Raw genomic sequence first — 14,649 nt, 5'->3', positions numbered from 1 at the left:
ATAATAAAGAAGCTACACAAGATGAGAAGGGAGAGGCATCCCAAGTCCAGCCTCACCACCACGCCTCTGCCAGGGGAAGGCCCCTCCCTTCTCTGGGCTGGAATTCTGCACCAGCAAAGCCTGAAGTAAATACCTCCCATGTGAACCCTCCACCGCCCCCCCCCCAACACACACACACAACTAAAGAATATAAAAGGATGTCTGACACTCAAATACAAGCTGGAAGAGCACTTCCAGTCAACCAGCCCTGATTTCCAGATAAGCATGCTGTGACCCAGAGTCTCATGGCTGAGGCCAACCAGATAGAGTGTGGGTTAAAGTATCTCAAGAAGAGTAACACCCAAGGAAAACACCAGAAAGGATCTGGCTGTTAGATGCCAGGACTGGTTAGTTGCAGTGAAGTCAGTCAGTTGCACAGCTGTGTTCTTCAGTGGTGGCCTCCTGCCATTGGCCTAGGCAACAAACACTCCCAATGGCCATCACCACTCCCACATTCTCAGAGCATCGTCTCTAGCTGCTGGTATTTGAAGGGAAGAGGAATTCAACTGATGGATCCTCTGAAGCCTGATGCAGATTCAGTCTCATTTGCCCCAACAATAGCCAATGACTCCCCAACTCTGCCCACCATCTTCACCCCACCAGACCAGGCTACACTGTTGTTCCCCATTCTGGCCACTTGGTGTCGCTGCTGGACCCACTGAATTGGAACTGGACAGCTCTCCTTGAGAAGTAAAATGACCACACCAGGCCCATAGAATTCCATAAATATCTCCTGCACTATGTCCTAACTCCCTCCTTCTTCCACAAAAAGACAGATGGTCAATCATGGAGAATCCATTGTATTCTGGACACCTTCCACACGTATATAGTTTAATACTCACAGCAGCACCTCCCATTAACACCTTACTTTGCAGGTGAAGAAAATGAGACCCTGAGAAATTAAGTAACTTACTCAAGGTTCAAAAAAAAAAAAAAAAACACTCAATGAGGAGGGCAAGGATTGGAAACCAGAGTTTGATGCCAAATTCCATGACCTTCCAATAGGTACTCTAGACTCCTTTTGAGATATCAGACTCCGTGTTATGGTTCTGGTTAAATCAAGTTGGTTTGACATGACCCTCAGAGATGCCGGCATCTGGGAAGAAACCATGGGCACTTTTGTTCAAAGGCACAACCCCAACAGAGCAGGATAAATAGCCTTTCCCTCCCTGCAGAAACCATGGTCTAGTGCCCTCTTGTGGCAGAATATAGAACTGGAATGAACGTGTACAGGAGGCTCTCCAGGGTGGATTGGGGCGATTTAGAGGTCCCCTCCCTCCCACTGGAGTCTCAAATTCTTTCTCCCGGGGCTGGTCCTGGAGCCCCATATGTAGCTGACAGGTCTAGCCAATTACAACACTAGGAAGAGAATCACCCAGTGAAGCTACATAAGGCAAGAAGAGCAGTAAAACCACAGGGAGCAGTACCCACAAAGGGCTGGGTGCCCCTGAGTTATTGTGCATGGAGGCTCCTGGAATCCAAACTCCTGAGGCTGGGGAGGGGGGAGGCAGGCAGCAGGAAGGTTCTGCTTGGACACTGCCACTTGGTTTCCCAGCTGAGGCTCCCAGTAGGAACCGTAGCAATCTCCCAGCTCTTCTGGGATATGTGTGTCTCAGCCACTTTGCCACCTTTTCCAAATACACACCATCTTGGTCCTTCTGTTGCCCCCCTCAGCTCTGTCCCAGATCATAGCCCCCTCTAGTCCTGCTCTTCAAGGATCCAGAAATGCCCCCTGCCCTTACCTCTGAGTGATTCCTACGGCACCATTTGCCAGTGCGGCCTCTATGCACCCATTATATGCCAGGTACTTACTATAATCTCATTTAATCCTCACAACTACTCCAGGAAGATGGATCTAGTTAGCCCAGTTATTAAGATGACATAATGGAGGCTCAGAGAGGTTAAATAACTTGCCTAAGCTCACAGAGGGACAGAGCCAGGATCTAAAGTGAAGGTTATCTGGCCAAAGAAGTCACTATTCTTCCCACAACAGAGTTGCCTTCTGAACAAAAGAAACATTGAAAATCTTGGGGCCCAGGATTTGTTCTAATGGAAGATCTTGGATTAAAAGATCAGTCTTCCAGGGTATACAAGATGAGCTAGAAGGAGGAGAGGCTGGAATCAGGAAGAACAGAGGAGAGTCATAAAAAGCATCCATGCCTGTGGGGATGAAGTTCTGGACAGTGGTAATGAGAAGAGGGAGAGGCCAGCATTAAGAGTTTAACACACACACACACACACACACACACACGCACACATACACACTTGCATGTTCTCATCAAAACCTTCAATTAACCTAGCAGTACCAGTATTATTTCCCATGAAGAAACTGAGATCAAAAAAGCAGCCAGACCAGGGTCACACAGCTGGGAAGAGGCAGGGTTGTGAACTCAAGCTTCATGTAGTACATGCCATCCATAGGCAAGGTTGTATGTGCAAATAATCTCCAGCCCAAAACAACGGCCACAAATGTTAGCTTCATCAATCCTATTCAGGGAACCAGCCTCAAAAACATATCAGAAATAAGTATGTGGGGAAAGACTGACCACAGCAGAAAGGGGCCCACCTGCAGCTCCAGGTCCAGCAGCCACAGGATGGCCTTCAGGGCAGAGCCGCAGGCCTCAGTCCCATGAGCTCAGGACCCACCCCAAAAGTGGAGGGATCCCATTTCCAAAACTGATTGGTTAATTTAGTTAAACTAATTGGTTAATTAGAGCACCAAGGTTCCTTTCTGGCCTGACTGATATGGAACAAGACAGCCCCTGCTCAAAGACGAGAAGGCCTGGAGCAGCCAGAGAAAAGCCCAAAGCATGCACAGAATGGAAACAGTCAAAACCAGCCAGTGCAGGCAGAGCCCAGGACCCTGGTTTGCAAGGCACTCTGATACTCATCACTTCAGATGGGTATCTCTGAGAGCAGAGATGGTCTAGAGAGGTTGAGAGCTGGTATTGCATCAAGACCCTGTACTGCCTGAGCAGCTGCTTGGTGTCTAAGCAATTCCCAAGCTTGACATGGGGTGGGGTGAGCACAGGGAGAGATGTCTCCACAGTGGGCCAGCATGTCAAGTCAGCTGGGGGAGTTCAGAAAGCTCCCTTCTCACAGGACACCAACCTGCAGGGTAGTCAGCTGTCCAGTTCTCTGTGCCTCATCATGATTGGTCTTCCTGGGCAGGAACTATGTTCAGTTCATTCATCTCCATTACCCTCTACAAATGTGCTGACTCCTCCTGCTTCTGCTGAGACCCACTTGGTGGGAAGGAGGGCACTCCAGCTGATGTGCGTCCCCCCAGGGCACTCTGACACTGCCTGTTGGGACACTCAGGTCCAGGAGATGCCCATGCCTGGGCTGCAGGTAGGATCAGCACGGCTAGCTCTGCTGAGAGGCCCCGCCAAGGGGAAAGCTGACCTCCCTGCTCAGCCCTGGCTCAGGAGTGGCTCTGAAAGTCAGGTCAGCGGGTGTACATCTTACCAGACTAGAGTCACACCCCCAGCTCCTGTGGAAGGCAGCCACCAGGCTCAGATGGTCTCGTGCGCAGCACTGCCCTCTGGTGGCCTCTGGGAGTGGAGTCGCAGAAGATCTTGGCAGGCAGGAAGCCAAAGGCTTTAGGGCTTGTTTACGGAGACCTCAGTCGTGATGTGCACAGAACACAGAGATGCAGTTGTGCGTGCTCAAAGACGTGCCAGATGATCGCACACAGCCCAGTTTACCCTGGGGGGCTGCCGAGATTAGGACTGCGATTCTAAAGTCGCTGCCATCATCCCCTTTCTCCCTCTGCAGGAGACAAAGGGCTCCATTCCCATCTCTGGAAGAGCCCAGGGCCCTCAGCCTCAGAGCAGATGCCACAGGGCAGGAAAGGTGCCAAACCAGATAAAGAGGCCACCTCGGCCTTCTGGTCTCCCTATGCCAGGAACTCAGGGGGTTGATTGAGTCAAGTCCATACACCTCTCTGGGGCCTCGGGTCCCTTCCCTGTAAAACTAGGTTTGGCCCCAATTACTTATTTCTGAGCCCCTTTCCAGGTCAGATGAATTACGGTTCAAAGTCTTGATCTCCTCCCTAACTCAAAAACACTCCCAGATGTCTAGAAATGGGAATATCCAACATGGTGCCTTATTGCTTGGAGAGCCCACGGGTATGTGGTCACCCTGATCTGACTGTGACCCTCAGAGGGAGCTTGGCGCCAATTCCCAGAGGTGACCTCAACTCCCAGAAGAGGAAACTGAGGCCAGAGGCCCTAGGATGTGATGAATTCTTCCAGCCAAGAAGTAGCCATGTGGAATGTCTCCACAAAGCCCTGCCCTGCAATCTAAGCAGTGTGCTGGGTACCCCAGCTCTCCGTGGGGACAGCCACCCCCATGCTCATAGCTCATCCCTATGGAGAGACAGATGGAGCTTACCGGAGCAGTGGGGACAGAGAGATGGGGCAAAAGGAGGGTAGAGGGGAGTAAAGGCTGCTTCTTTCAGGAGGAGGCAAGAGAAGGCCCAGAGGAACAGGATAGGTGCTCTCAACATCGGCCTCCTGCTCTAGCTGGACATGTCAGACAGCCCCCTGCCACTCTGTATCCAGGGGCAGCTTAATGCCCAAAGCCCTTTGCTTTTCCATCCAGGCTCTCCTGGCTATGGGTAACCAGAGACTGTCCCGCTGACCCTGTCTCAGCCCAGAGTGGAGCTAGCCAGGATCCAGCCACCAGCTTCCTAAATCTCCATCAGCCTCAGACGGTACCTGGTCTCCTGGGGGACCTGACCTGACTTCAGGGGCCAGGCCACCACAAGTCGGTCAAGGAGGCCTGGGGAGAGGGCTTGGCTGAGACACAGCCCGGGGGGCGGGGGGGGGTGTTGCTGCCAGAAACAGGTCAGGAAGATCCAGAGCCTCCTCACCATTCAAGCCTATCTGTGACAGTGCTGGCCCATGCTCCTGGCCAACACCAGACCCATCATTGTCTCATTGGCAAGAGCAATTCTCGCCTAGGGAACTGGAATGTTCTAAAATAAAGGATCCACCCAGACTCCCATGTCTACCCTTTTAGTTTATTAATTCATCATGACGGTCGTAGATTCCTGAACGTGTGTGTGTATGCCAGTATAAGAACATAGCAAGAGTACAGACAATAGAGTTTAACATTAAATGTCAAACTTCTCTGTCATTGATTGGCTGTGTGAAATGAAGCAAGTCTAATTCCATCTCTGGGCTCATCTTCCTCATCTACATTTACAAAAGGGGACTAATAACAGGACTTACCTCCTAGGGCCATAATGCAGTATAGTGCCTCTAAGTACTTGGAACAGAGTCTGGAACATAGGAAGTGCTCAGTAAATGCTATTCATCATAAGCTACCATGTATCCACTGCTTTCTCTTTACTGGGCGTGACACAGGTCACTGACTCTAAAAGTGCTGCTCAAAGGTAGCTGTTGTCATCTTCACCTCCCAGAGGAGGGAAGGGGCTCAGCAAAGCTCAGAAGAGGTCAGGTCCAGAGGAGCTGCTGGGGACACTAGCCACTGGTTTCCTCTCCCTGCTGGGTGACTGTCTGGGGACAGAATCCTGAATCTTCCACCACCCAGACAGGGGACACTTTCACTGGGACAAGCTCGATGGGGGGACAGGGACAGAGGTGAGGCCAGAAAGGACAGGCTCCAAGCTGGCTGTGCCCACAGATGCCCATCCCTGTCTGTAAATAAACCTCTGCAGAGCCCTCATGGAGCACAGTTCTAATTGGCGTGGGCTGCAGGCTGCGAGGGGCCCTGGGGCTGCCAGCCTCACATAGTTGCTGCCTCTAGGGACCCTGGATTTGGAAACATCGCTCCAGAGGGAGACAGTCGTGGGCAAGGCTCTGGCTTTGACAGAATGCCCAGAAAGGGCATTGCAGCCGAATAGGAGAAGTCAGCATAGGCACCTCGGAGGGACGTCCTCCAGTGGCCCGGGGGGCCTCAAGTCCCTGCCCCTCTCCATGTCTCTCCTGGGATCCTCATAGCAGAAGTGTGAGGATGCTCGAGGGGCTTCTGAGCATTTTGCAGGGCATGGAGCTTCTGAACTCTTCATCCCTGATTATCAGGGGAAGCTGCCAGCACATGCAGCCCCCAGAAGCAGTTGTGCTTCTCCAAGTGGAGGCAGGAGGCTCAGGGGATGACAGACGACCTGAGCTGGGGACTCAGATGGTCACTGATACCTCTGCGTGATCAAGGCCAGCCTCTACCCAGGCCATGCTGAGGCATAACTGCCAGGACACTCGGCCACCCTTCACAAGGCCCTGCAGAGGGGCCTCTCCCACAATGCTGACCTTTGGGACGAAAGGAACTTTCTAGATGAAAAGAGCCTACCTCTCCCTTCCCAATGGCCAGAGGGTGTCCAGCTCAGGACACAGCCTGGCAAAGAATGGAGTGGAGGGAACCAGAGAGGCCATGGAGCACCAGAGGAAGAGCCTTGAGACTCTTCCAGATCTTTCTTTTGTGAGACTCAAGTTCTATTCTTTGTTTTGTCAATTGGGAAAATGGGGCCAACAACCCTGCTTATATATTTCAGGTAGCTGTGGCAACAACTGCAAACTGGAAAACATGAAGAAATGAACAGGGGAAGATCACGGAGATGAAGAATTTGCTCCAAGGGACAGAGTACAGGTCCAGAAGGCTACTCGGGCCAGTCTTTAGTGAGCTGGTCTGGTTCCCTCTGCCACCCAGCCTGCTCCCTCCTCACACGCCCCCACCCCTCCTCCCAGTAACCAGCCCCTCCCTGGAACAGAGGCCAGGCGGAGCTGGGGGCTTCAGGACCGCTTCTCCTCTCATCAGCCTGGCTCCCTCTCCAGCTCAGGCCCTTCCAACCACCCAAGCTGTTTTGATGATGTATGCTTTAGCAATAAAAAATTTATCTTCTAACCCCAAAACACTCATATTTATTAAATTATATGCTTATACATCTTCAATCCATACATTAAATATTAAAGATTCCCTTTTCTAGACAAGAATAATCCAAAAAAAGTTCTAATGTTTTCTTCTCACACCCAGCTGAGGCCCCGGCTCCAGCAACACACCAAAGCTTTGCAGAAGGCCACCTCCTGCCTTGAGCTCATGGTGGAAAATGGGGAGGGCCTTAGAGCTGGGCGTCCAGCCTCTCATGAGAGGTGGCAAGACCCAGCACCTTCTCGCTCTGGGTGGCATTTGGTCTGGGCAGTTACTCCAACCCGGGTGATCCAGAATTCTCTAGAGGTGGAAAGGGAAGGAAGGGAGGGAAAATGGCCAGTGGCCAATGGCCAGTGAGGGAGCACTCACTGGCCTCCTCTGGGGGGCATCACAGGGTCAGCACCAATCCCAGAGGTGGTGCCCTTAGCAAGTGGCCTTCTTGGGGGTGGCTCTTGGCCCTGAGCTGGCATAGGTCCAAGCTGGAAGGGCCACTGCCCCATGGCCTCAATTCATCATTGCATTCCCAGGCTCAGAAAGGCTACCATCTTCTGCAGCCCACAGCAGGTAAGGGGTAGATCTGGGGTGAGACCGCGTGTCCCATACCTTTCTCTAACCCTACCTTGCCACTGGCCAACTGGAGGCCCCAGAGGGAGGCTAGAGATGGTGTCTATGATCCCAGTATAAGCCACTGGACATGGGACCCCAAGCAGCAGCAGAAATGTCATGATACTGGCAAAGGCCAGTATCCTGAGGGAGGGCCACGGGCTACCCACATTCCCACCAAAGAGCCACTAGGGTAGGGACCTGGTCCACCGCTACAGTTGAAGAGCATGAGGCAGCAGGCAGAGACCATCCAGGCCAGAGTAGAGAGCTTCCCGTGAAGTGTACATCAGTGCCCCCCTTCACAGCAATGCAACCCACTTCAGCCACGCAGCAGGGTGGTTGGCCTTTGGCAGGAGGCTGGCTGACTTCTAGGCTCTGGGCTCAACCCTCAGGGGCTGGGACAAGCAGGGCTGGTTCTACCCAAAGCTGTCGTGGGCTCAGGTCCCCTGGAGCTGCTGAGCAGGTGCCCTGGGCCTGAGTGTGACTCAGAAGACTGCCCTGGGCTGCAGATTCCAGCATCAGGGAAGGCCCTCCAGGAAGACCTGGGACCCACCCACCAACAGCCTGGCCTCCACACAAAACCTCAGGGCCTCTGCCGTCCAGGGTCCCCTGCTTTCCTCCTGGAGGTACCTCTTTCCTGAGAGCTATAACTACTCTCTGTTCTGATCTCACCCCAAAGGCCCCTCAAGCCTCTGCCCAACTCCCTCAGTATCCTGGTTGAGCCCCAAAATGTTCTTGGGGGCTGGTGCTCACCCTGCCTGCAACCCAGCTCCCACTGGTAACTATCCAGGCTGGCTCTCCCCTCAATCCTTAGAAAAGTTAAGAATCAAGGGGTCAGAACGGCAGCCAATGCCCCAAACAATCCTTCACCCAGCCAGGGGAGAGCCTGTGGGGAAGATGGAGATAAAGGGACCCGAGAGCAAAAAACACCAAGAACCTGGCACCTGACAGTCACAGCCAACAGCCCATGGTCGTCACAAGCCCAAGAGGACCCAGCCCAGAGATGCATCTTCTCCCACTAGACCTTCTTGCTAATAGTCAAAGGATGCACCATTGCAACCCAGCCCAGCAGGCCTGGCCTAGATGGCCACCTCCCAGTCACCACCCTTCTGCCTTTGTGACGTAAGAGCCTGGTTGGGCGCGGCCCACATGGACCCTTCTAGGTAAGGTTACTGTGTGGCAAGAGCTCCAACAGAAGAGGAATGGGCATTGGGAACAGAAAGAGGCCAAAAGGCAGGGCCCCATGGGAGGCTCACCCTGATGCCTCGCAGCCGATTCTCCCTGAGACTAACCCACCACAGGTGCCCTCAGCCAGCCTCCAATGGGTATCCAGGAGCCACCTCACACACTAACCCCTGAGAGGAAGGATCACAGGGACTCTCTTGTCCCTCTCAATACTCAGGTGTGATCAGTGTGGCACCTGAGGGAAGGACCTCAGGTCTCCACCACCCCGAACAGGAGGGTGGCTCTGTGGAGGCCACTGGGGTTCCCTGAGTGAGGCCTGCTAGACTCCAGTTTCCCTTGCCTCTTTCTCATCCCCCAGAGTCTGACCAAACTGCACCATCAGATGTACACCAGCACCACGAGCTTCAGTCTGGCAGAAGCCTGAGGACCCTGGATGCCACATCTCTGAGACCATCAGAAATCTGAAGACCACACTCCTTCCCAGTAAAGCCCAGCCTCTGACTGAAGCCCCTCTTCCAGGTCCCACTGAAGTGAGACCCCTCCTCTGCCTAGAGGGCTCTGCTCTGCCCTCCAGGCCCTCCTTCCGGCCCTCCAAGGTGGCCCTGCAGAGCAGGGGCCTGGGCTTTAAGGTCAGACAGCCGAGGGCAAAGCCTGGTCACTGCTGGGGCTGTCTGGCCCCGAGAAGTTACTGTGCCACCTGAGCCTCCACTCAGGGGTAGGACATGGGCAGTGGCATCAGCTTCCCAGGGCGAGCATGACTCCCCTCCTTCTCTCCAAGGCCTCGGCCTCTGGGCAGGAAGGCTGTGCCTCCCCAGTGCAGTCAATACCAGCCATCCATATAACAGGGCACTGGGGAGAAGACAGGGTGAGGAAGGGTCATCTGACCCATGACCTCTGACCTTCCCCCACCTGCCCCTGGGCAGGGCTCCTGTGGGAATCCAGTTCCCAGGTTCTCAGGTATTGGGTGGGTTTAAGGAAAGGAGTCTCAGCTTCCCGGCAGTGTCCAAGTCCTAAAACAAGGATAGGAACACACAGAGGGAGTTCCAATCTCTTCTGGGCTCTGTCCCTCCAGATGTCCTTTTGGGGGTCCTTCAGTGGCAAAGGGGACAAGAAACCACCCCATCCCCTCCCATCACTGACCATTCCAGCAGCCCCATCTTGGACCCTCTGCCTAGAAAGACCAACCCGACTCTTTCCTATCAAACTCCTTGCCCGAGCTTCGTTTTCAGATGAGGGACATCTCTGTGTGGCCATAAAGAGCCTCTGTGATTGTGACCCTTCCTGCCTCCCACAGGCTTCTTACTGATACACATCTCCTTGGAGCCAAGAACAAGCTGGATGAGGCTCACCAGCTCCCAGAGACACACACTGGGCACTGGGGCACCGTCTCTCCAGCCCTTGGCCCACCTGTCCTGTCCCCTGGAACCCCCAAGGTCCAGCTCCACTGTTAGCCTCCCCCCTGCCACACACACACACACACACACACACACACACACACACACACACACCTGCCCCACAGTTCACTTCCAAGGCAGAGTTTCCCTGACAATCACTCCCACCCTGCTCCCTGCATCCTTGGGGATGCTGGAATGCTGTGGCCTGCAGGTGGGAGAGGCTGCTTTGAGTCCATCCTGTTTCTCCCGCCCTTCCCCCCCTACCCACCCCCCACATTTGGCTGTTTATCATGTCACCCTGAGCCAGCCAGGTTGAATGTGGTGAAGGGGTGAATGGCGGAGCCAAGATATGGGTCAAGCTAGTCTCCTGGGTCAGGAGTCAGGGATACCTCCTGGGCTCTACATTCCCCTCAAACTGAAGCTGCAGGGGCAAGAACAGAGTCTCCATTAAGCCAAGAGGGCTGGAGGGCTTTGGAAGGAGCAGGACTGCAATTCCTCCTGGCTTTGCAGCCCCATGGCGCTGAGTCGAAGGGAGGGCTGAAGGCTGGGAGAGCTGCGCCCAGGGCAGAATCCAGCCCCTCCTGAGTCCACCCAAATGCCCCCCTCAAACCCCATCCAGGACTTCAGTACCAACCCTTCTCATCATCCCACCCACTTCAGGGGTCTCAAGGGGTGGGGACCTTGAGGGGACCTATCCCCTGAGCACTCCCAGTGCTATCCACACCCTTCTCTGGATGGGGAGGGCGCTCCTGGCCAGGATCAGTAGAAGAAAATCTGGGTAATCTCCCTCTCCCCACCCATGCTTCTGCCCCCATCCCTGCCAAAAAAAAAAAAAAGACAGGCCACCACAGTTCTCACTCAGATGGGGCAGAACCAAGCAAACGCTGGTCAGAGTTCAATTTTCCAAATAAATGGATCTGCACGATCATATAAGAAGCACCATCCCAGAAACGCGCAAGCCTTCTCGCCTCCCTTCACCATCCTGACTGAATTACTGAAACAGTTATCAAAGCTCCAACAGGGACGGGATCTGGAGGCGCCCAGATGCAGATGAGGGTGGGAAAGGAGGTGTGGGGCGGGTGTCTCGGAAATGCCCAAAATGGGGTTGGAGAGGGCGGGCGAGAGGGAAAGGGAAGAGGCAGGCGTCCATGACGGCCTCGACATGTCCAAAGTCTCCCTGCGAGCAGCCAGCTCCCAACTTGTTTACTTGACAGCGTGTTTTGCTGTTTCCAAAAGGAAATAGTTAAAGCTCTCGGCTGGATCGCGAGCAGTCCCTATCTGTCACCCTTCCTCCAGACTAAGCGCTGCCGTCGCCGCTGTCGCTGCCGGCGCGGCTTCCAGGGAATCGAACCTCGTCTACTTTATTCCACTTGAGAGTGACCAAACTGTTGCTATTTAGTAGGGGGCAAAGAACCCGATTCGCACACTCGAAACAAGCCGGGTGGGGGTGGGGTGGGAACCGGGCCCCGGGTGCCTCCAGCGGGCTGGGGTCCTCTCCGGGGAGAGGCATACACACGCAGCGCCGGATCACGCCTCGCCAAGGCCGGAGTCACCTGGAATACGCAGCCCGAGAGCATCTCCCGAGCCAGAGCGAGCCTGAAGCGCTCCCGGCGGGCGACCGGCAGCGGCGAGCTGGGGCGGGTGGAGGGCCAGCTCCCGGCTGCGGGCCGGCGGGCGGGCAAGAAGGAGACGCGGAGAGAGCGGGGAGGCGGGTTGGGGAACGGCCGCCTGACTTACATGGAAGTGATATTCCTTGAGATGTCCGTGATGTTGATGCTGGCATTCCCATTGCTGTTCCCTGAATCCTGCCCTTCCAGGAGGGGGAAGAGGTTCCCATCGTCCGGCCGCCGACAATTGATCTCAGTCTTGCTGCAGACACAATTTGCAGGGCAAGCCAGCACGGAGCCCACATAGTCCAGCCAGACGCTTCCCAGCAAGAAAATCCGCCAGAAACTACACTTGGCTGGGCAAAGAGAGACATCCATCTCCGATCGCTGCTTCTAAAAAAGAGGAGGAGGAGAGGAGAGGGGGGTGGGGTGGGGGGAGTGGGGAGAGCTGGGGGGAAGGAAACAAAGACGGCGAGGGAGGGGGGAAGGGGGAGGGGGGCCTCTGCCTTTGAAACGCCGTGCGATCAGATGCAAAATCCTTCAGCGTCTGAAACCATCGCGGCCGCCGCCGCCGCCGCCGCCGCCGCCGCCGCCGCCGCTGGGTGGGAGCCGCGGGGAGCGCCTAGTGGCGCGGTCTGCCTGGCATGGTGGCCGGCTCGGCGCTCGCCGGCTTGCCGGCTCCGAGGGCTCAGAAAGCGAGCCGCGCTCTCCGACTCCGAGACTTTGCAGGGTTGCAACAGACGGTGGGAAGGCAAAGGGGGAAAAAAAAAGAAAGAAAAGAAAGAAAAAGGAAAATATGGTGCTAAAGTCACCAAGTCCCACCTACTGGGCAGAATTAAAACGGACACACCTGCAAAATACACACACTCACACACACTCACACATCCACACACCCGGCGCCGGGAGGAGGAGGAAGATGCAGTCGGAGCTGCAGCAGCCACCGCGAATGGCTTGCCGCGCGCCTGCAGAAATGTACAAGTGCTCCGAGCCTTACGAAACGCACCGGTTATCGGAGCGTCTTCCTCGGCTCCCTCCCTCCCCTCTCTCCTCCCCTCCCTCCTGGCGGCCTCCTCCCCACCCCACCCCCCCGCCCCCCACCCGGGCTGGGAGCGGCAGGAAAGCGGAATCTCCCCCCTCCCTCCCTTTCCCACTCGCCTCCCCACACCCCTCTCTCCCCCCACCGCGCCGGTCCTCTCCCCTCCTCTCTCCCCACCCACCCACCCACCCACTCGCCGGCTTGCGGCTCTCGCCCGCACAGCCGCCCGCACAGCCACCCGCAGCCGCGCGGCCGCCCGCCCGCTCGCTCCACGCCTAGCGGCCGGCGCCCGCTCGCCGCAGCCAAGGGGAAAGCAACACGGAAGGGAAAAAGTTGCAGTTGGGATTGCGAGGGTCTGGACTGGGGAGGGGGACTTGGCGAGCCGGCGGCGTGACGCGGAAAGGCGCTCTCCTTTCCACTTTTTGGCCCTCGCGCTGCCCGGTTTTGCTGCAATCCGGACCGCGAAAGGAAGTGAAATGAACGCGGCCGAGGTGACGGGGAGCGCTCCCGAACCTGGGTCGGATACACGGGCTCGAAGGTGGCGACCGGGGGTGCGGGAGAGCGCTGGAACCTCAGAGAGGCACCCAGAGCCTGGAACTGGGGCTGCGGACGCGCGGCGCTCAGTCTAAATAACACTCATTTTCATGACCGAGGGTCCCCGGGAGCCGGGCTGGCCTGGGAAGGGACTGCGGGGCACCGCTGGGTTGGTGCCCCCGAGCCCCGAGCCCTTCTGGGAGGTGAGTTTTGTGTCCTTGGGCAGACAGGGAGCGGGTGAGGCAGGAACTAGCGCCGAAAGGGCTGCGCTGGAGATCCGAGGTGGCCCCGGGCGAGCTGTGCGTGTGAGAGAAACGGCCAGGGAAATTGAGATGCAAGGGGCATTTTTGGGCAAGCACCAGGCCAATACCGTCAGGGGCCAGCTTCTCCGCTCGGCTCTCGGGCGCGCTGCGCTGGCTGCCGGGCGAGGGGGCGGGCGGGCTGCCTTCTCCGGATTCGGGGGCGCAGGACCTCCTCCTTCCCTCCCACACGAGCACCCCTTCCTGGTAGGGGAGCAGAGCAGGTGCAGCCCTCGACGCGAACTCGGGTCCCCTCGGAACGAGGAGGGTGCCTGCTTTTTGCCTTGGGAGAGATTTTTCTTTTTAATAAAACGTCAGAATGCCAAGTGTGAGGCGTTTGCTGGGAAAATGCGAGCATTCGCTGTTGGAAAGGAGAAGAAAGGGTTAGGGGAGTCCGAGCCGGCAGACACTACAGCATTCACACGCAAAGAAAGCACAGCTCTACTCGCTGACTCGGAGGAGGGCGGGCGAGGAAGCGAGCACGCTGAATTCAACTGCATCCAGCCTCTGAAAGGACTCTTCCCCCGCCCCCTGTGGATTCCGATGCAGGTCATGCAACTTGCGGGCGAGGTGGGGGAAGGGGTATGCGGTGCCACTGGCCTACCCTGCGCGCAATTACAGACCGGCTGGTCTCCTGGGAATGTCACTGTCGCCGTGAGTAAACTTGTAAGGAAAAAAAAGAAGAAAAGAACGTGTCTATAAAAGGCAGTTTTCCCAACTCCCCCCTACATCCCACCTTCCCTTGGCCCCAGTGAGAGCGTTACCCCAGTTGCCAGTGTGGCCTTGTGGCCAGACTGGCATTTTGCCTTCCCACCAGCAGGAGGGGACAGAGAGTGAAGACCTCCTTAGACTCTCAAACACAGTTCCTACCGGCCCTAGGCCATCTCTGATAGCCTTAGTCCACTGGGAATCGCCCTTAGGATACCACAAGGCCCAGTCTGTAGTTGGCTCTGGAATATTTGAGAACCAGGGAAATTGAGGCATTGTCAAAGCCCTCACTTGGCCTTTTTCAGGAGGTGGCAGGTGGTGGCAGAGAAAGACAGAGGTCCTTTCTTGACCAC

The 14,649-nt window shown here is 55.9% G+C and overlaps 1 protein-coding gene across 5 annotated transcripts in view; it reads right to left on the bottom strand.

Moving 5' to 3' along the window:
• The window catches only part of NTRK3 (neurotrophic receptor tyrosine kinase 3), a 406,414-nt gene extending 393,675 nt beyond the window's left edge, over positions 1–12,739 (bottom strand). For 3 of the 5 annotated variants that reach the window (XM_021083220.1, XM_021083229.1, XM_021083231.1), the window contains exon 1: positions 11,850–12,262. In XM_021083220.1, coding sequence (XP_020938879.1) covers positions 11,850–12,097 — 248 coding nt within the window. In that variant the 5' untranslated portion in view covers positions 12,098–12,262. 5 annotated transcript variants of the gene reach the window in all.

Source organism: Sus scrofa, chromosome 1 (assembly GCF_000003025.6).
Source record: "Sus scrofa isolate TJ Tabasco breed Duroc chromosome 1, Sscrofa11.1, whole genome shotgun sequence".
NCBI classification, from domain to species: Eukaryota; Metazoa; Chordata; class Mammalia; order Artiodactyla; family Suidae; genus Sus; species Sus scrofa.
Note: the sequence above shows the minus strand (reverse complement) of the source record. Positions and strands in the feature narration are given on the sequence as shown.